This window comes from Aplidium turbinatum, chromosome 13 (genome assembly GCF_918807975.1).
Source record: "Aplidium turbinatum chromosome 13, kaAplTurb1.1, whole genome shotgun sequence".
Taxonomy (NCBI): Eukaryota; Metazoa; Chordata; class Ascidiacea; order Aplousobranchia; family Polyclinidae; genus Aplidium; species Aplidium turbinatum.
In genome coordinates this window covers 19,048,430-19,071,354 of record NC_137484.1, presented here as the reverse complement: position 1 = coordinate 19,071,354, position 22,925 = coordinate 19,048,430, and the positions used below count along the sequence as shown (strand labels likewise).

The window sequence follows — 22,925 nt, the reverse complement described above, 5'->3', positions numbered from 1 at the left end:
TGATTAGCCTATTGCATCTTTCTCAAGCAAGATGTTTTCTTCTTGATGCAAGTAGGCTAGTTCTAACTTTTCTTTAGAAAGAGGCAATTTGTTATATGGTTGTTGAAAAGTTCTTGAAAAAGTAGAATTGGTTTTGAACTTTTTTTTAGTTTGTACTCAAACTCGGTAGAATTAATATTAGGATTTGTGGATCTCCCTTCACCCGGACTATCTTTAACTTTATTAGGAACAGTTTCAAGACCTCCATGAAGAAGAAGTAGAATAGGTATTGAAGCATCACATGATACAGGCCTTCTCGCTGAATCTAAGTTAGGATATGCAATTTTTGATTCAAGTAAGCTCTGAAGCAGTTACATAAACACACTTTGAAGTCCACATCAAAAATTATATGCTCATAGGCAAACGATACTTACTATAAACTGTTCTTAACCATGATAACAGATAGTCATGCATGAATGATTCACACCATGGTTTACGTCACTATTAAATCACATCGCACAGCGTCACTTGCCGATAATAAAAATATATAACATTAAAAATTTAAAATGCAAATATTGCAAAGCTTTACGTGCTAGAAGACAATTAAGGGCATTTTTGGAATCAGCCTCAAAAACCTATCTAGAATTGTTTAAAGAGATCTCCGTTCAAAATCTGCTATTGGTCGGTGTTATTGACGAAACAAACTAAACTTTACATGGAGGTTGGCACTTCAAAACTGAGCAACTTAAAAAATGTGATATTAGCCTACATGAAAATTTTGACACAAAAGTTCGTAATGGCATATATTGTTAGAAACTGTTATGTGACTGCATCTGAATCGATTGTTTAGTGATAGATATTAGGGTTTCTCAAAGTTTTTTATTGTGCGACTCCATTCCAGAAAATAATGTTTTATGCGACCCTTTGATAGGACGGTTTCTAATGCAAACTACCTTCAAAATTTGTTTGGTGGCTCTAAAATCACGATTTGCGATTCCGTTTGAGGTCGCAACTCATAGTTTGGAAAGCACAGGCTATATCATGTACCTGGAGTACCCAACGAACTATTATATCTTATGTAAGCTCGAGTTCTTATTGATACCTCATGGTTTAAAATGTCCATTTTTTTTGAAACATTACAAATTTAATTTTTGAGCAACAGTATAAAGCATGTTGTGAATAGAAATCGGCATTATTAATAATTGCTAGAAGTTAGTTAGGTTTAACTTTTTAAGCAATACCGTGTTTACGAATTAAACAACGTTGAAAATTTGCCAATCATTTTAAGGACAGCTCTTCATTCAGGGGCATCTATGGGATGTAATAACTTGCGCCCATCGATAAAATTAAAAAAGCAAAAACTTCATTTTGCAATCTTGGTGACGGACGGGGTCTGCGTCAGTGGTTAAGAAATTTTGCAAATATGTGAACCTGCCAGTATAAACCTTTTAACGAGGCTTTTTCAGTTCGAAAATAAAGATTTCCACTAACAAACAGTTGAGACTTAAAATACACTATAATTTACTTAGGCCACTTTCATTGTACATTTGTTTGTGTCTCATGTTGTAGAAAAATTAATTTAATTCTAACGAGTTCTTTAGAGACTGTAATTAAAATTGGGTCGATGAAAAAATGATTTTCAAAATACAAAAACTCATCTACCAACTTCAATAGGGTATATGTAATCATTTGCAATAGATTAATAAAATAATAGATTAACGAATATGATAATGGCTTTACAAACTGGACGAATGATAAACCGGTCTTTAAGCAGAAGAAACAAGAGTTGTACAATAATAAAAAGGGATATGAAACACTTTACCTTGCAGTGTACAATGGCGTGATGAAATAATCAAAAATCATGTTCTCAACTTTTTTCATACTCAATAGATTACTACATCGGCTTGGAGCGCGTTGCCTACAACACCAATCCTTGTGACTTCAATTGGATTGACGGAACGACGTCATGTGATGACTTTACAAACTGGGCAGATGGTGAACCCAATAACAATGATGGCAACAACAACTGTGGAGTGATGAATGAAGGAGGGAAATGGTATTCAGAATCATGCAGTATCAACATCAACCACATTTGCCAAAGAGAAGGTAGAATGTTCGAAAGCGTATTTAATTTTCCGTTATGACAAAATTATTTACATATCGAAACCAGGCATCAAGATAAGAGTTTCTTATATTTAGAACAATCCGAGTAGCAGTTGGCGAGCACAATAATCCACTATGCGGTGAACTTGATGTCTACTAACCGCCCTTCGTGTGTTTGATATTGTTGATGTTCTGTAGCGTTCGCAAGCTTGGCAACCATTACCTTTTCCAGTTGAAAACTCTCAAACAAGCACAAATTTTTATTTGTCGTTTCAATTTTTTGCTTAGGTGATTAACAGTCGCCAAGATGGCATTTTTATTAGTAGTGGATGAAAACTTAAATTTTTAATTTGAGTCTTTACATTTTTGCTACGTTGAAAAATAATTGTTCTCCAGGGTGTATTGATATTTATCACTTAAAAATGATATTAATCGAAAATCATTCTGCCTAATTTCTGTTTTCATCTCTCTCTCTCTCGTGTTGTCGCTATATGTCAGGGCATCCGTTAGTTAGCCACTGCCTGGTGTCGTCATCGATGGAAACTAGGCCTTCCATACCATGAGGTGGTCTGTATAGCCGGCAATCCTTGATAATGTGGGCTGCCGTCTGTATTTCACCACACTCACAAGCAGCACTCTCTGCCAAGCCCCAGCGCAACATGTCTGCACCATAGCGTCCAACACCAGTGAGCAAACGGTCACGCCTTGATGAGGCAAGTTTAGAGAGGCCATGGCCCAGCTGGTTCTCGGGCGGGGATCTAAATACTTGGCGAAGTGGGGATGTGCTGCTTGACCATTGTTCACACCATGCCGCGTGGCACCACTGTTTGCTAGGGCTTCCACCAGAGGCTGCCAGAAGGTCTTGTGCAGCGCGTACAAATGGCTTTCTTGATTTTAACCGCTGCTTTGGTGGATATCTCAGCGTGGTTGCGTGTAGCAGATGGCCGGGGTTTAGGGCTTTACGGCTCAAGGAAAGAACAGCACGTTGGCGCCGTAGTGCAGCTGGCTCAATGTTTGCGAGGACAGGCAAGCAGTCAGTTGGATTTGGACGGAGTCAACCTGTGACAGTTCGCAGGCAGTTGTTGATTGGCACATCGACAAGGTCAGTATGGGCGCTTCTGCACCAAGTAGCAGCACAGTATTCAGCAGGGGCGTAGACTAAGGCTAAACCACTTGTTCTCAGCACTGAGGGGCTAGCACCCCACCATGATAACTTTATAGCGACAGTTGTAGCAAGTTTAGTTTCCAGAGTCGGTACTTGCGGGGACGACCACGTGGAGGTACTTGCTTTCGTCCCCTCTGTTTTCATAAAAGATGTGGAATAAACGTTTATAAATGTTTTCATAAAAGATGTAGAGTGAACGTTTATCTAAAAATTAATGTGGGACAACTATTTCTTTTTCTAGTTCTTTATACTTATGAGGCAGCAATTCAGATAACACTTTGCTGTTGTTGTAACTAGCGTATTATCTTAGCTTTTGGGTCGGTAAGGTCCACATGTCCTGTAAGTCAGAAAAGTGTATTCTGTGAGCTAAGCTACTATCTGACGAGACTTGACTAAAAATCTGTAGTCTGAGTTATATTGTATGAAATTAAAGCTTAGTGTCGTATTGTGTAGTTAGGCTTAGGCATTCGATGTCTCGACAAGTATGAGCCTACGAACAATGGTTGTTCCAGCTTTGTGAAGAAACTAAAACAATTAATTATCATTGTGTTTAAAAACAGCTACATTGGGACCAGATTTAACAACAACAGCAACAACTACTCTCCCGCCTTCAACTACAACCACAGAAACAACATCAACTACTTCCACCACCACAACTCCAACAATGACAACAACTCAAACGACCACAACAAGCAAGTTTCTTATACACTGCATTTATGTTAATTTAAAGAAATAGAAACTAGAAATATGTCTAGTTTATTTAAAAACAATTGTTTCTTGTTATTCAAAATATTAACCTTTGTTGATTACCACTTAGCCTTGTAAGCAAAATGCGCAAGGTCAAACAACGCTGGTTTAACTTATGATGCAAGCTGCAATCACACAACTCTGCACTGAGAAAGCTCTTTATTCAGTAAAGTAACAGTTTGCCAATAATATAAGTTCAGCTACAACCCAAAAATTTACGTTTAAAGTTTCAACATCGACGATTACGACGACTTAGCCTGCTTAAGTGGTTGAAGTTTTGTGCAGCCACAGTGTATGCAAAGCTACTAAGACTGAGCGTTGTAAAAGTTCATTTATTCTCAGAGAATAATTTCAAACCAATCTGTTTTACATTAGCCTACAACCTATAGACATCTACAAAATATTTTCAAAATCTTAATATTTTTTGTTGTTGTTCCGACCACTTGATGTACCCAACGTCCAATTAGCAAAGTTTACTTTCTGTGACGAAAGTCTCTGCATTTGGCATAACTCAGAAGGACACCTCACCATATGTTACATTATGCTAACATAACAACAGATGCCGTACATGACTATTGCCTATATGTCAGTGGTTTTCAATCTTTTTGGTGGAACGGAACCCAATAAAACATTCCAAAAGCTCGAGGAACCCCTGTTCAATAATGTAATTGCCTTATGCAAAAAACATCGTTTGATAAATAAAATTAAACTAAAATACTCATGTAGGCTACTCATATCCATACTTGTAAGGCTGTAAGCAGAATTTTATAAATTATAAATATATATAAAAACAAACCTAATACTGGCAAAACAAAATGATCTCTAACACGTTCACGGCGATTTGACCCACCGGTGTACAAACGAACTGTCTGAAAGAACTCCTTGAAGTGATGGAAACATGACGACAAAATGTGGCAGGAAAGCAGAAAGTTAAAGGTATCGCACCACAAGAAAACAACGAAAATTCGGGATCGCAGCGAACGTGTTAAAGTGTAGCAAATTTATTAATAGTGGCAAACCTAATCAATATTTGATTATATTTAAACAATATGTATATAATAATAAAATAAACTCTAGGATTTGAATTTAAACTTGTGGAACCCCTAGACTTACTGGCGAAACCTTAGGGTTCCGCGGAACCCTGGTTGAAAACCACTGGCCTATGCACTAAACATTGTTTTACAAACATGTTTACCCTACACTAATAAAGGTAATAAAAGAATGCAGGTAAATATCCCTTCTAAACATGTGCATTAAATTCTTGTAGTTAAGTAAACCATTACACATTACCATAAAATAAACAAGGAAAAAAAAGAAGCATGAGCTGTGAAGAAATTGTGGGTTCGTTAACAGAAAATTAAAATTTCATGCTTGTTAATTCTGTGGTCATGTGCAATTGTTTACCGTGTAGCTATTTACCAAAACAGAGTTTCCTTACAGCTTTATTGCTGTGAATAATATTCATGAGATACGTTACCTATTTCAAAAATCTGTTTAAAATCTGAGTGTCTATGAAGTTTCCTTTAGTTCTAACTTCTACGTAACCACTTTTTTAATCGTTTCACTAAGTGATTTTCGACGACAGTGGATAGTTCGAAGATATGTAAACAGAAAGAATGAGAGGAAGTTATTACTGAAGAGATGTTTACCAGAGGGATATTTATTATTTACCGAGTTAATAATTACCAATCATTTCAAAATGGACACAGGTTTTGAATTGTTTGTTTTGAATACATTGTTTTTTGATATCTTTTTAAACTGACATCAGGTTATCTAATTTAACAAATAAAAATTAAAATTACTATGCAGTAACAAAATATTGTGCCATATTACGAAGGCAGAGCCATCAAAGCAACTTTCATATCTTTAATGTGAGCTGTTTTCTGTTAGTCTAGTGGCAAGTTCATCCTTGATAAATTAAACTTGTTCTACTTCGGCGTTAAGAAATCTTAACATCTTTTATTTATTTTTATTTTTCAAATATCGCGAAAGTGTTTACAGTAGGTTGCCATTCATTTAATTTCATCACCTTTTCACCAATAACAGTTTCGCCAACCAACACTTTAGCTCCTATGGCTACCGTTACCACTGCTGGCTCAGATTTACCCACACCAGGCCAAACGCTCACAGCAGGTGAGTTATTTTGTCACACATCGGATTTGTTGGAAAAAACCGCCATCTTCTAAGTTTTCGCCAACACCAATAATCTCAATCGACCACCATTTGGAAACCTGCGTTCTGCGTTATTCTATTACACAGCAATGAGCAATGTACTTCATAATAAACCTCTTTTTTATCCATCGCGATTCAGTGCATGGTCGTGTAACACTTTACTGATGACATAATTGTAGCTACAACTGGAGACTTTAAAATTTTCAACTCAATGTCAACTGCAGTGTCTGACCATAGGTTTGTGGATTTTAGTTATTTAACGTACATCTGTAGACTGTAGTCGCCTAAATTGCGTAAGCCCTAGATTTTCGGTGAGAGCACTTTCTGTTTGCGCTTCAACTTTTGGATCAGTTATTTGTAACTGAAACGTTGTCTCTCACTTGAATAAAATAAGATGGAATTACAATGCTTAAAACTTTCCTCCTTGAGACTAATGCGCTGTTAAATCTATTTCATGATGAAGCTACATTGAGTTTGCAATGGGTTAAATCAATTGAAATTAAACTTCTCAGGTAAACTGAAACTTCTCTTGTCAATTGAAATTGAACTTTCCTTTCTATTTAAAATCAAGGTAAATGCAAAGTTTAAGGCAGTGATTTTACGTTATGTTAAATTAAACCGATAAGTCACCGCTTCACCGCTCTATTCGCATCGCTTTTATCTTCAACAGCTTCTCCAAACACTATTCCTACCACAACCTCTTCCACTATTTCAACCATTTCTGCTAGCTCAGATTCAACCACGTCAACTGGAGCGCTCACAACGGGTGAGGTTGTCATGCTTCCCTGCAAGATCACAAGTAATTGATCATTACAACCTGCTCTATGGATAAACACCGGTCCCTGTGAGCATAGCAATGGCAAGATCAAGCGATTAAGGTTCAACTTTCTGAGTAAGCAGCTGATGAGCTCAAGTTGTGGATGCTATTTTCTCAACCTAATTGCTGCATAGAATAGTTTATCAACAAAACCATTATAATTTGGCTTTTTTACGCTCTTTGTCGATGACTACGACAAAGTATGGTTGCCATAAGGTTGACAATAATTGTCATCGCAATAAAAAGTAATTCAAAAATGTTCTGCATTAAACCTGAAATCTATAAGTTACCAATGTTGCCACATTCCACTAAAAAGTATCACTATTAACTTCAAATTGTCCAACTTAAAACCATCATTAACTAGTGATTAGCATAGAATATAACTCATCGCATTAAGAACAGGATAATTTGAGTAGAGAAGCTGCTTTTTACCCTTAAACAAACATAGCTGAGCAACACCACAGCAACAAACAAAAGTAAATTAAAATAGCAAACGTTTTTGACTATGCATATAGTCTTTTTCAAACCTTTGAAAGAAAAATTGTCAATTGTCTGATACGTATAATTTTTTTTATAGGTTTGAAAAAACTATATTATGCATAATTGAAAACGTTTGCCATTTTATTTCATTTGTGTTTGTTATAATGTTAAATGTTGTGGTGTTGCTGCGCTACGTTTGTTTATTGAGAACAGAAGAAGTCAACAAGTTAAACGATTCGCCTACAAATGTAACAGTAAATCAAAAATAGGATATGACATCGCAGAAAAAACTGTGCAAGCTGGTCCAACAATTTTATCCCGAGATACATTTACCCCTTGAAGGTATATATTTTTTCATTGTAAGGGTAAACAATTTGCCGCAACTGACTGGACAGTAGCAACAAGGCCTGCTCTGCTAAGTTGCCAGGTTGCGCTGAAGCTACTTTAAAGTAGCTTGCTTGATTATCTTTTCTTTCAAAATCATTTTGGTAATCTTGCTTTAAATAAAGATGCGAGAAAAATGTTAGGTTCGCTGTCAGGGAAAAATGATTGGGATCTGATACAACCGTCATGCTTTGTCTCTTTAACAGCCACCGAGAAAGCACGTGAATATTCCAATGATGTCTGGTTACTGGACGGTGTAATTTCCAATTTCTCATTTTAACCATTCTTGGTTTAATACAAAAAACCAATGACTGGTTAGATCAACAGGTCATAAGAGATAATAAAAAAGATATAAATTTTTTTAAAGCAGTCAATTTTTTGCTACAATTCATCGAATAGGTATTTTATTGAAACGATAAGTTGTTAAAGCAACGATTCATCGAAAAACAATTCACTAAAACGACAACTTGTCGAAGCAATATTTCATTGAATAATCAATATAATTGATCGAAAAAAATCAATTAATCAAACGACAATTCATCGAAGCGACGAATTGTCGAAAAACAACTTAATAATACAAAATTTATTTTTTAATCATTTTGATAAATTTTTATTTCTTACCATTGTATGTTCCAGGTAATACAGCAGGTGACTCAGGTGACTCGACCACAATCATAGCGGTCGTTGTGAGTGTCGTGGTGGTTATCGTGATACTTATCATTGTGTTTCTGGTTGTGAGAAAAAAACGAAGCAAAAGAAAAAGGTGACTTGTTTTCTGTACAATGTGTAGAATTCGTAGCGTGACCATTTTTGTTGATGTTCACTTTTCAGTAAGTTTTAAGTATATCGGCTCCTCGTATTTAAAAAAAAAACAAAAAAAAAACAACCAGTGGAGCTGACTCGGTTGAACCGCACCCAGAGCTTTTTGAAATACAAGTTTTAAAAGAAAGTAAACACCCAGGAAATGGTCACGCTACTCCACTGGTAGAATAATGTCATATGACAGATCGCAAAAGTTGATTTCCGTTTCACACATAAGGCTTCCAACTAAAACTGTAAATCAATCGATTCGATAAGTTCAACGTCTGTAGATATCACATTAATATAAACAACTACTGATTGCTGCATGGGAATTAGAGCTGGAAGCTGAACTTGTACGATAAGCTTTGATCAGATACTTCATTTGCAGGCGAAAATTTATCTGAAAGTCAAATTTTCGGATAAAGAAACCAAATCCGAGTGGCTAATTTCCTATGTAGCGCTTTGTTTTTTGCCATAAATATTAAGTATTTTAGGTAGGAAATAAAGTATAGATTGCGTTCTATTTCTATTACCCTCCTTAGAATATGTATTGAAATAAACATTTCATTTCATTGTAACTGTTGGTTGAAAGTTTATAACCTTCCTAGAGTAAGCTAGCATTAACTTATATTTTTTAATACTGTAGTCAAAATGAATTGAATGACATGTCTCTCAACTATCAAGAAAGCAACAAAGATCATCAAAATCCTGGTAATAATACTGTAATAAATAATAAAAACATAATAACTATGGTAATTCAAACAAATTTATTTGCACACAAGTCAGTTCAATCATAAACAGCTAAAAATCGATTTTGATCAGCTAGCAGCTAGATCATCTTCAGTTAAGCTTATTCAAATAGAATTCTATTTTTATGTTAGGCCATGTGTTAGGCCAGAGGTGAGAAAACTACGGCCCACGGGCTGCATGCGGCCCGAAACCACTTTCTGTGCGGCCCGCGAAAGCCTAAAGCAATCATACATAAAAATAATAATAATAAAATTGCTTGAAAATTTTAATTACTTACAATAACTAAATTAAACTCTTTCTTGGTATATTTCATCTTGATAAAGATAAATTATAGTTTTTTTGTCGCATTGTGTTCTTTAGTGAAGTGCAGTTTTAGCAATATGCATCGTGTCATTTGTGTACTCAGCCATCTTGCAAGGCTATTATGGGTGTTAAAGCAGCCGATTGCTAAACAGCTGATTACATCGCAATGGAAATTTCTGACTTCGGTTTGTCGCATCACAAGACTTTCTTTTTCGTTTTAGTCTTCTTGGACCAAAGCCAAGACTCTTGGTAGAGGGAGGAGCGGCGATTGCGACAGTTTTTCTGATTATGTTAATTCGCTCACAAATGTGTTCTGTTTAATTCGCTCAAAGTGCGTCTGGCACCGTATTATCTTGATGTGGGTTGTATTCAAATAAATAATTGAGACAAATATTTTGTAACCTATACTTTTATGCAACACATGTATTGTATATAAAATCTCCACTTCTTTGGTCACTTTAAAACTAAACAAAAGCTTGTGTTTTGACTATTTTAGATTTCATGTTTTGGCTTATAATCTTAATTATGCTAAAGTGCGGCCCTCAAACAAATTCACATTATGAATACGGCCCTCGAGATAAAAAGTTTGCCCACCCCTGTGTTAGGCCACTGTTGGGTTATGTCATGGCTCTGATTTGAGATAGGTGTTAATAAATGTTTTGCCAAGCTGGGTACAATCCGAAATAAAGTTATACGTGTAGGCTATAATGTGAGTTTTAAATGACTGATCTGGAATGTGCAAAAAATTACAAGAAAGGACACAAAAATTTTACGAAACGTTGGCGAATTTCTCAGTAGTTTTGCCACTTATTCGTTTTTTAAGACACATTTTTTATTAATTGAACGTCGGTGTCTTTCACCCATTATTTTCGTAGAGTTATGACAGGTCAGTCATTTTTTTCATACCCATCAAACGTAATCCGGTGATAAAAATCAGACGATTAACTTAACCACTCTTGGTGCAATAAGACTGTTTGTTTAAAATATAGAGCTAATGTGAAAACAAAAACGTTTGAAAATACAAAGAAATCAAAAACATGAAATAAAAAGTGTTTTCTTCGTCATGGAAATGGGATAGGCTAGCCTACGTGTAGTACATAATTTTCTGGTCAACTTACCTAGACTATAACTTACTAGGTTATATTTTGATGATAAATGAACTTTAAGTAACTAAACAAAAGAAAAGCTACATTTAAGTAAATTTTATTGATGAAAAAAATGTTCATGTAGTGTAAGTACCTTCTCTCCATTATTTTGTCAATTCTACAGATGTCATAAACACCCATTGCGTTTGACATTATATTTGCAGAAAATGGAAGTATTCATTCATATACTGACGTTGATAAACCTCATACTTACGAGAAAATTAATGGAGCTTTAAAGATTGCTGAAGATGAAACCAGTAAGATCAAACAGAACCTTTAAACAGATTCTAAATTACTACGGTTTTAGTAATATTTGGTATAAATTCATTAAAATTCAATATGGAAAAGCAGCAGAATGATTGAATGTCGACTTAAATACTAATGATTTGATGGCAACATTGGTATTTTGTTATTTCATTTAACACCTACACGGTAGCCATAGCGATCTATAAAGGTCGCCATGAGTGTAGCACAATGCAAATAACAGATTTTCAGTAACACATATGTAACCATTGAAAGATCAGAAAAGATCATGTTTTACCATCCTACCAATATCAAAAACTTGTTTTTAAATTTTCAATTGCAGAAAATGAAAGTGCCCATTCATATTCAGAAGTTGACAAGCCTCACACATACGAAAAGATCAACGGAGCTTTAAAGTTGCCTAAAAGTAAAAACGCTACATTGAAGAAAACTCTCCTCAACGATTCTAAAATGCTGATGTTTGTGCTATTGTAGTTAAATTCAATAGCCTAATTTCGGTTGTGTAGTTTGAGATGAAATGCAATTTTGGGGTTGCAAAAACCTATTGAATATGTATTTCGAAGCAACAATGCAATAAATCGGTTTATTTATAAAGCACACCATACCAATGGCCCAAGCCTTTTTTGATTAACAGATTTTGGATCTTTTCATTTCTTTCCTAATGCTTATAGCCTACCTATAGAATAGATTAAGCAGAATGGTTGATATAGCGAAGCGTTGTTTTTAAAATGGTCGCAATTGCATTTTGTAGGGTGAATTACCATCTTAACCGTCCACTTCAGTTGCGTTGTTGAATCTTTGGATACATCACTAGTCACACACAAGCCATGACACAGGTTTTCAGAACTATGTGTCATTGCGCAATGATAAGCAATAGAAAGGAAAATGTGTCACAAAAGTTTGCGTGACTTGAGAAAAAGCTTATGTGAACATTGGAGGATAGTTTTCAAACGTATGATGCAAGCAATAGATACAAATTCAATGGATTTCTTTTTTAATTTTAATGCGTAGTGGAGTGGTGAGAGCCCTGGTTGGGAAGAGCGTCGGTTTGACACCGCATAAGAGCTTGTTGCTGTACTTTGGCACATAAAGGCAAACACATAAAGGCATGCCGTCGATTGCGGAGTGGCGTCCCTTTGACTTTCACCCTTCATTTCTCTCATGATTAAGAACAGCATTTTGCTCTAAAGAATAATGCCTACGGTCCTCCTAAGGGCTATGGTGTACGAAAGTGAACTGCTTGAAGATGGATGAGAAAATTTCTTTCCGGTTTATTTTTTTGTCACCACACATAAGCCAATATACAACATAAAAAATTTAAACAATAAATACTATTAATACTACAAAAAGTGCTCAATGCCAAGCAAAAATCCAAGCAAAGCAAATTACATCAAATATAGTTACTACTTTCTAAAACCTCTACAGTCCGTTTCGCCCTAAAAAGAGGATCATCAGAAGGTCCTTATTTAAATAGAATCTATTTATTACCTTTATTTATATTTATTCTATTTGAATAAGAACCCTTTTAGGGTGAAACATGCTGTAGAGGTAGTAACTATATTTGATATAAGGAATTCATTATTTTTTTAACCATCGAATGAGTTTCATTCATAAAACCAAGGTGATAAGTGTGACAGTACGCGATGTGCAAATGCAAAGTAATGTAATTGATCGAATTTGATCCAATGTGAACTTGTAAGAAATGCTATACTTAATACTTATGACGAATAACTTAATTATAAAGTCTAAAGTGAAAATGTCTTCCCTAGACTCATGTAGCCTAACTTCTCCCTGAGAAAAGATTTCCCCCTGTACAACTGCTGCACTACAGGCAACACTAATAGCCTACTATAGCCCACTCTAAAAATAAAATAAACAGAAAAAACATCGTGTCACTAAAGATGCAGCCATGTATTTAACTTTTCAATTACAGCAGTTGATGAAAGCAAGAATCCGTATGCAGAAGTCGAGAAACCTCACACGTATGAGAAGGTCGATGGCCCTTTGAAAATTATAAAAGATAAACAAAGTAAGTTCGTGTATAATATTTGCAAAGATTCTGAATGGACAAGGCTTTTAAAAATGTTGTACAGTAGTCCCCACTCATTAAGCCCCCGGTTAATATGCCCACCCGCTTATTAAAGCCCAATTTGGTCCGATCCGGAATTACTTAATATATAAGAGTGGCAGAGAATCGTCCAGGCCAACCAGCTTATTAACAAGCCCAATTTGGTCCTGTCCCGAGGCGGGCTTGTTAAGCAGGGACAACTGTATTACAATTAGTTCCTTTTCCATGGGAGCATCTACAAAGAATTTGTTAAAAACTTTTGATCTTTTTGTTTTTGTTTGACGTGATCTGACGTTAGAAAAACACAAATAGGTTTGGACTGATTGTAGCAATTAATGACAAATCGTTATCTCAAAGCCCTTTTGTGATATGTGACCACTTACATCATATTAACTGATTAGACTAACATATTTTGCATTCAAGCGAAAAAAGTGAGTTAAATTTTGGCAGGAATGCCAATTCCATTTATTTTCACAGGCTACACCTTTCCTGATTATTTTTGTGTTATGAAGTTATTGGTTGAAAGTTTTTATTTTAGAAATAACATTATATTTTTGCTACTATGCAAAAATCAGAATTGTACCAAAAACGTTACATTGGTTGATTGGAATTTAAGTTTTGCCTTTCAAAAACTTTACTTAGGTGTAAAATTTTTTATCATTTTTTTTTAAAAGTGTAGGCCACTCAATAAACTTTATTTTTTTCAAAGGCCACTGAAGCTTTTGAAAGATTCATTGCTTACTGTGTTTATTAGGTAATCAATTCGGCTATACTGAGAAACTGGTCAATAATATGCAAAAAACATCTAAGTAAATCTTTCACTTTCCTTTTCGTTTCTTAGGGTGTGTTTAAAGACTGAGAAGATGCTCAATGGTATCAGGTACTCAAACATTGCTGAGCATTAATCACTATTTCAGCAAAAATCAGTGACATTAATCTTATGCAATCATTTGACCTTATTTCAGCAATGCCAACGTTTGAGGATGATGAAATTTTTGAAGACGCTGTTGGCATGGATACTGAGTCTGATCAACCGAAAGGGCAGCCTGAAGGTAACACGTAGAGAGGAAACTGTCCCCAAAGACCAGCAGAATGGCACATTGATTTTCTAGTTGATAATATCAAACTTTTAAAAGAAATAACACATCCATGTGTAAAAATGTCCGTTTGCACATGTTGTTTACCTTTCAAAATTACACATTTTAACTGTAATTTAAAAAAAATGTACTTACATATTTGAGAAAGTCTTGAAAAAAGTGATGACAAAATTCAAGAAATCTTGAAATGGTGAACCTTGTGAGTAGCAAGCAAAACTTGCACTATTTTGTCACCACAAAATGCAGTTTTGATAGTTAAAAGTTCACTCAAGGTGCCAAAACATATTTATGTTACGAACATAAAGTTGCATAGGTTCCCGATTTTACAAAAAATGGCATATATTCATTTTGTACTTTGTTTTACAGACATCATTCCCAAACCTCTCTACACAACTGTAAACAAACCCAAACAAACAGAAAACGGTAAGCTATCTAATAATAATAATAATCATGCTTTTATTTGCGCCCATTGCGATAACATACCGTACACTGCGATCACAGATGCGATACAACAGACGACAGGAAGCAGCGAAGTGACAGATAGTCTTCGAGTCAGCTGCTCCCTTAGTTTGGCTTGCCATTAAGTGTCTTTGCCGAGACACAGCCGCGTGCTCTGGAACGGTGTCGAACCCACGTACTTTCGAACGTCGCGCAGACGTCAAGTCCCGAACGTCCCGCAGACTAAATAATTGCTCTTTCTTTACAAGGTTTCTAGGTGTTTACACAGGTAGACAATTTGAAATAAAAAAATTTACCTGTGAAAATGTTAAAAGATGAGATTCGAATTGATTACTGGGCCAGATATTTGACTAGTCTAACTTTTTGATTTAAAAACTTAAAAAAATCTTTATAATGATCTCTAAATTGAGTAATTTTTTTGTTTTATTAGCTATTGCTGTGTTTGAACTGTTTTTCTTGAAAGGCTTCAAGAGGTTTGGCTCCTAAAATTCTAAATGTTTTTCGGGTTTGGATTGCATAAAACTAAAATTTTGCTGCAAGTTATTACAAATTCTTTTGCAGAAAGCGATTCCACACTTGTCTATTCTGTTGTCAACAAACCTCAAAAAACAGAAGGTAACGCTGCTTAATAAAAATCAATTTTTTTCTCAAATTTTTGAAATCTATTATGAACATTGAACAACTCCCTACTAGCCCAGCTTTGTAACATCAGAAACTTAAATGAAGTTAAAAAGTAGCTGTTGTCAACTTAAACTTGCTCGAAACATTACAATTGATAAACTTGTCTTAACACCAATGAATCTCAACTATAATTAAAACTTCCTCTTCTGTGTGACAACTTTAAAATGAACTCAGCAAACTGATGGCAAAAGTATGAAGCCGACAAAAACGAGCAAGCACAAAGACGGCAAAACAATAACTGGAAAGCCCAAAGCAAATTTCTTTCCAATGCTGCAACTTTTTATTGTTTTTAGGATTATTTAAAACTTGAAGCATTTTGGCATAGCTACCGAATGATTAATGTTTATTCTTCTGCATCTGGTAGCCCTGGGTCCAAGTCCACGTGTGGTTTCTAAAAGAATTCAAAGTAATGCGGAATTGCGTTTTTTTAAAATAAAAATAGTGAGAATACAATCAGAAAAATAATATCTTTACATTGTAAACATGAAGTAATTTAATTGAGAAACTACAGTTGGACAAAAAACAACAAATTGTGACATAGTTATGATGTTGTATTAGTATTGGGTGTCATTGCTATCATTTGTCATTATTCTTTTTAACTTGGATTCTGAGAAGCTTTTCTACGTTACACTATGCCCTGAAGTTGTAGTTGTCACTTGTCGTAGGATTGTCATCGTTTGCAGATATCGCGTGTAAAAAGACTGATCCAGACAGCAAATGTCCTTTTTCACAATGACTTAGCTTCTGCAGACGTAAAAAACGACTGATTTGCAGCTGTCTGAGTGATTTGCTGTTTGGGTGATTTCCTGGCTGGAGTATCGCTATTCTAGTTTGTTATGTTTTGTATTTCAGAAGCAAGTTCCAAGCATCTTTATGCTGCTGTGAATAAACCTGGCCAAACAGAGAACGGTAACCATATTTTATGAAATTAAATATCACAAACCCGTAGCCTATCTATCATAAACGTTTTGCTCTGAAAAAGGGAACAGACCACACCGGAAAATAGTAGTTAAAACTGTTTCATCTGCTGAGGTTTGATCGTGCTTAAGCACAGTTGCTAGCCTATATGTTCAATGGTGTTGAGTTGATACATTGGTCAAGTCAGCAGTAAGAATGGAATTTTCCTGCAAGCAGTTATATGCTTTTATAGTTCAATTTGGGTATAAATTAGTTTTAAACCGTGTTGGAAAATAGCAACCGTATATGACTGAATTAATGCTAAAACAATTATATTCCTAAACATTTCTTTGAAAGTCAGTTCGCTTTTTGATTCTCAAAAATTGCTGCAATTTATCATTCTGCCAATGTAATTTTCTTTTAATGTTACATTGTGAGACTGTCAACTATTAAGCAATATAGTTAGTCTTAATTTTTGTTGTGCTACATTCATTTAAACGTGACAACTCTGGTACATAAACTACAGGGTTGCTTTGATTTACTAAGATTTTTAGAAAAGTGTAAACAAACGTTTATTGCTTGCTTATTACAGTACAACAAAAGTTGATTTTTCACACAAAATTTGAAGATCTTTTCTCGTGCCTTTTAGGTGTTCCTTTGTACAGCACTTTGTCAATGGAAGGTACTTCGAACTCGGCCAATCAACAGAAAAGCGGAGAAGATGCTTCATCTACTGATCTTTACAATACTTTAAAATTTAATAACTGAGGCAAAAAAAATCATGACAAATTCAATAAATGATGACAATATCGCACATTTTGGTGCAAAAAAAGCAGCTTATATACTGTACATTGGTCTGTAGCTTATTCTTTGCGAATTGCATTATTGTCCCCTGACTTCTGTTTAGCGAGGCCTGTTCGCCTACTTTTATACATGAATGCAAGTTTTATAATTACTTTCATAGTTCAGAAATTGACATATTTCGAGTATCTGTTATAATCTAGTGTTTAGTCCATCTTGTCATAAATCACAAATTTAATTTGAAACTGTCGCATCATTTCTTGTTGCCTATTACACAGCAACTACAAACCAGCTCAATGGCCTAGCGCTTAGGTAGGCACTTTAACATGCAGATATCCAATCCAGCACGAACCAATCAGAAGCTACGCTGTTCATGACGTCATCGAGGTTGCGTTCAGAAAGAACAAAGGAAAAACGCAAATTTTAACTAAATTAAGTCATCGGTGTGCCATCGGTTGGCTTGGCGCAGAGGGTTAGGGCGGTGGTAGGCTAGTCATTTCATTGACGTGGGTTTGATTCTCACCACTGCTATAGCTCTTTTTTCTTCTGTAATTACCAAACAAAGTTCAAAGTGATGATCAAGTCTCTGGCTGAATGCTGAAATGGTCATAATTGGACAGACGACGTAACATCTGATTGGTTCGTGTTGGATTGGATATCTGCATGTTAAAGTGCCTACCTAGCGCTTAAATGCTCGCCTCTGCGTTGGTAAATGTGTGTTCGATTCCCCATCGGGTCATACCAATGGTATTAAACTTGCAATGTCAACATGGTACTAAACGCCATTCCTGTTAGGCGCTTAGAAGAGGAGTGGGTTTAGGGTATGGTGCTCACGCACTTCTCTGACGTCGTTTGCAACCGTTCTCAACGAATGCCATTCGGAAAACAAAGAGGACCCTCCACAAACCCGGCAGTTGATTGCGATTCAAGATGCCTTCAACGTTAGTCCGGGAAAGGAGCCTAAATTGCTCAACAAACAAACAGCAATTGCGTACATGATTTTCTTCATTCTTTAACGGGCAAAAAAAAGTAAAAAGAGACAAATTACTGAATTAGATGAAAATAGTTGGATGTACTTCCAATTTTCTCATCTTGTAGGAATGTGATGGACAAACGGTTTAATTTTGACCAAAAACACGGTTAAACTTTTTATTTACAATCAGTCATATTATTATTGTACAATATTGTATATCTTGCCCTTAACCTTTTGTTTATGAAAATGTGTCCGTGCTTAACTGAGCAATGTGCTGAATTACATAGCCGATGTTAGTTAAATTCACATCAAGCTATTTAGCAGGTTGTGTTGTTAAATTACGATGGCTATAAACTTTATTTTTACAATAAAATTATAAAAAAAATTAGAAAAATTTTCCAGTGTTTATTACATACCGGTAAAGAGATAAGAACTGTAGCAAGAAATACAAGATAATAAAATTTCGAAATATCTCGTTTCAACTTGAAATTTTTTGTTTTGTTTTTGTGTCATTTCAAAAGCGAAATAATCTGAAGGAGTGGTGAATTTAGAGCAAATGAATGATGATTATCCAAGTTTACGAGTAATCAGCACTAAAATGCTATGTTTTCACATTAAATTTGTTGTCATGATTGCTTTCTAGAATTTTTTGTTATTTTGACGAAAAATTTTTGTTTCAGTTATTTCTTGTTGTGATAAAACTTTGTACTGCACCAATAAAACATATACAGAACTTATCAAGTACAATATGTGTCGATGCGTTTTTCTACACTGCTCTTGTTACACATGGCTTTGAACTGTAAGATGTTCATAGTATCTTGTACTTTCTAACTTATTTCTTCCAACACAGGATCGCAAAGGATAGGCTACTTTCTTGGTGACGGATAGTCTGCACAATTGCATATAAGACAGAGAACATGAAAATCAAAATCTCCATGAAAGCTTGTATCATCACAATAATGAACATAGTCTATCGCATTCATCGCTTGTCGATCTATCGTCCGCCACAATAGCTCGGTTGGTTAAGCGCTTGACTTTGTGAATGAAGCAACATCAAGATCAAGCGGTGCTGGTTCGACTCTCGGGGTGTGCGCTTGAACAACGCATTTCAATTACTGCCCTCCATTCAGCGGCTACTGGAGAATGCAAAATTTTTTAACACTTTAAAGACACTTTAAACAGAAAACAATTTAAACACTTTAACAGAAAACAACACTTCTCTCTGTAAAACTCAGAGAATGGGGCTACGTCAGTGATTCAAATCCTCTACAAGTATGTGAAAGTGCCAGCATAAAGCTTACAAAGAATTTTTTATGTCCGAATATACAGATTCCCACAATCAATCAATCAGTCTATACAGCATCCCATCCAATGGTTTGCCTTGCAACGCCCACAGTACCAAGTCAGCACAGGAAAATACAACAGCAACAAAACAGGATACTAAAAGATAAAAATACTTTACAACCAATTGTCTGGTGATAGACTGAAATATAAAATTATGTTTTTATTGCTTTCTTTGAACAATCATTAACTATCAGTTGGTTTCATATCATAAGGTAAATGATTCTATAACGCAAACATAACGTCATATTTCGAAACGCCCACTACGTAATTAAGCGTTCAAGCATACAGATCGAGAACACCAATCTTTCAACCAGTGGCCGATCCAGGAGGTTGATCGCTCCCCTAAAACACAGAACAAGTAACTTTATCCACGGTGTATTTTTAAGTCCGGATTAATAAAGACTTTCACATCATCGTGATTTGTTTACATCGCCCCCCTCTCCCCTACTTTCTGGGTCAGCCCCTGCTTCAACAAAGATGGGATAGGGACAACATAAGTAGTCGCTTGAGTACCTTGAAATTCATACGAAACTAGACTGCAGCAATCATAATCCGAGCTTTTGTGAAGCTGCAATGTGCATTTATGTAAGCATTACGCTGCATTTTTGGTAGTTTTCTGCTGCGGATACACTGGTTGATTACTTACAGACCACTCAGTATGTTTTTTGATGTTCCTTGTTAGTTATAGGCCTACCTAGAGGTCTTTAGGCTTAAAATGAAGACACTTCTACAACGCACTATTGGCTATTCAAAGAATACAAAGTGGTTTCTTCAAGTTTCTTGCCCCTTTGAAAAGGTTAAAGGCAACTAATATCCCAGGCCAGGGTCTAAAGTATTCCCTGGACCCCTCTATCAACGCTATTGATCTTATGTTTTCATCCAACGATCTAGTATGCAGGATCTCTTTTTGTAATCGTCAGAAAATGTATTCATTTCAGCGAATCTATTTTACCGATAGCCTATTTGAGCCTTTGGTATAAATCTTGACTTTTGTCACTACCAGTAGCATAAGCAGTTCCGTATTAAAAACCGGCAAAAAGTTTGGTGGATTAAGGATGTTCGGAATGGAAGTTAGTGGTTTAACACCGCATGGCTTATATTTTAAGTTTGCACCTTTCTTAGCTTATCAGTTTTCCCAAAATTAGTTAATATTTAAAAATGAGATATGATAGGCTACATTGTAACTTGTAAAGTGAGCTATATTGCTTGCATCAACGCTTTTTTTTTAAATTTTAAACCCTAATTCGAAAACATTTTCCATTATTCCACATAATAAACTGTGGCAACTGTTTATCAAGGGCAGTTTCATCAACTATTCAAAACTTTAATTCAATTCAGTTTAACTTTTAAAATTCAGAAGACTTAGTTACAAGAAGTGACACGCAACTAGCAAAAATGTAATTAAATCAATAACTGGAAGATGGCAAAACGAAAGTAGTTAAACATCCCAGCTATCAGAAGACGTCTTTTTGAATAGATTCACTTCAACAGATGCTGAATCAGCTAAAACTGATTTTGCTAGCTGTGATGAGCTCCCAAACAGCAAAATTCATCATTTCTACATTGATTCAACGTCTTCAGTCGGTCAATCAAGGTGAAAATAACGGATTTTGCTATCTGGGTTGGTTGAAGACTTGAAAGTCTGCTAGAGCTAGAAAATCAAATAAAGTATAGCACACCAACCATACATAAAAATTGAGCTTTACGAAATGAATCCCATCAGGTGCTCTACACAAGAATGATTTGAAATTTTATGGCATTGCGCCCAAACAAACAATCTAAGTAGCTGATACAATCAATAACCTGACTTGAGCAAATAACAACCATTAAACGTATACCCACACCGATAATAATAATAATAACAATGATCATGTTTAATTGGCGTCAATATATAGTGCAATGCGATCAGTCACTGATGCAACACAACAGTCAGCAGGAAGCGACATACTCATCGAGTCAACTGTTCCCATTATTTTTGTTTGCCGTTTAATTGACTTGCTGAGACACAGCCGCGTGCTCTGGAGCGGAGTAGAACCGACGTCCTTTCGAGCGACGCGCAGATGCTCTCACCACTCTGCCATGATACAGTATGACGTGGCATTGTAGATGACTGAATGTAATCATAGAAAAAAAAAAATAAAAAATACAACAGGTAGAAAAAATAAACAAAACAGCTAATGCTTTTAAATGTGATAATGCTCGTAAGTTATCCAAAACAAAAATCACCTTTCTCTGATTGCTTTTGAATGCAGCTAGTTGAAGATATTGATTGAGTGGACTGTGGACCATAAGACAAGACTGCCAATTTTTGTGTCCACCTCCAAGAATGTGATTGCCTGTTTTGCCCATAACCCAAGCATATGCTTTCAACAGGTGTTGAACCTGTGCAAAGGCTCATCATCACTCAGCTGTGCAGCCAACAGCGTGTAAATAACAAAGGTTAGGCATCACAAACTTGCCAGTGAATAGAAAAACTGCAGAAAAGCCTTGTTGGTTCGTGTATGAGTGTCGTTTGGAAAGTAGAGTAAATAAAAAATTGTAGCTAGTTCTCTTAACTTCAATCTACTTTCATTTTGGCTTGTTGTCCTTCGCTCTCAAAAACAATCCATTATCATAAAACAACAGAGGAGAGTATTTATTTTGCTTGCCATTACAGCATGAGAGCTTTCATTAAATCACAAGGTTAATGTTTGACACAATGTTTTGCAAGCAAAATTGTGGGGAAATGTTTCAGGAAGAGCGGACAGTCAGCCTACTAAAGATTAAGAAAAAGCCTTTCTTCATGAGCATTGTATATGTCCTACTGTAATTTGTAACTGTTTTTCAGTGTTTTTAACATTAGAAATTGACATGATTTATTTTTGATCATGCATATTTTTTTCATGCAATACGTCCAATAAACGTGAATGGAGGCTTGATGAATGTTAGTAGCTTTCGGAGAAGGTAATATTTTGTTTAGAAATGGGTGATAGAACAGATCGCTCCTACAAAAGTTTAATGCTTCACTTCTCTACTGTCTCGGGTGTTCAACCAGTAAGGGAATGTTCAAATATTACGTAACGCTTTTTTTTCCGAATTTTTGACCCCCCCTCCCCCATGTAACGCCAACGTAACGCTTTTTTCAATCTCCCCCTCCCCCATGTAACGCTTTTTCACTACGAATTCAGCACAAAAAACTACCATTCCGTACTCGAAAGCGTTACGTAACGTTTTGCTTGAACCTCCTCCCCCCCGATGTGACGCTAACGTAACGCTTTGCATAACCCCCCCCCTCCCCCTCGAAGGCGTTACGTAATATTTGAACGTTCCCTAAAGTGATTAAAATCAAATATCTTCTCAATTGTAGTGTGGTCCATTGTGGATCATAACAGGCAGAGACAAGAATAAATAAAAGTGGAGACTTTGTGTCAATAAAACATTTAAAATTATTTTCTGCTTATTTGATACTTTACAGTAGTTGAGTAAATCAACTAATTAACTGCAGAAAAGCTAATT

General features: G+C 35.6%; 1 protein-coding gene across 1 annotated transcript; it reads left to right on the top strand.

The window, feature by feature from the left end:
• The first annotated feature begins 1,709 nt into the window (after nucleotides 1-1,709).
• Nucleotides 1,710-18,819, top strand: LOC145781715 (uncharacterized). Its single transcript, XM_082593383.1, has 14 exons — nucleotides 1,710-1,767; nucleotides 1,870-2,085; nucleotides 6,041-6,127; nucleotides 6,837-6,932; nucleotides 8,484-8,610; nucleotides 9,295-9,359; nucleotides 11,011-11,103; nucleotides 11,433-11,516; nucleotides 13,044-13,139; nucleotides 14,144-14,230; nucleotides 14,642-14,698; nucleotides 15,296-15,349; nucleotides 16,268-16,324; nucleotides 16,962-18,819. Exons 1-14 carry the CDS (start codon nucleotides 1,710-1,712, stop codon nucleotides 17,078-17,080), a joined length of 1,296 nt encoding a protein of 431 aa, XP_082449509.1. The 3' UTR covers nucleotides 17,081-18,819.
• The last annotated feature ends 4,106 nt before the right edge of the window (nucleotides 18,820-22,925 follow it).

What these genes read in the sequence shown, in the direction of transcription:
- LOC145781715 (XM_082593383.1), top strand. Translation starts at nt 1,710, where the DNA reads ATGGCTTTACAAACTGGACGAATGATAAACCGGTCTTTAAGCAGAAGA. An exon ending in AGGCCAAACGCTCACAGCAG is followed by an intron (nt 6,128 to 6,836) that starts GTGAGTTATTTT and finishes TATCTTCAACAG; the next exon opens with CTTCTCCAAACACTATTCCT. An exon ending in AAACGAAGCAAAAGAAAAAG is followed by an intron (nt 8,611 to 9,294) that starts GTGACTTGTTTT and finishes TTAATACTGTAG; the next exon opens with TCAAAATGAATTGAATGACA.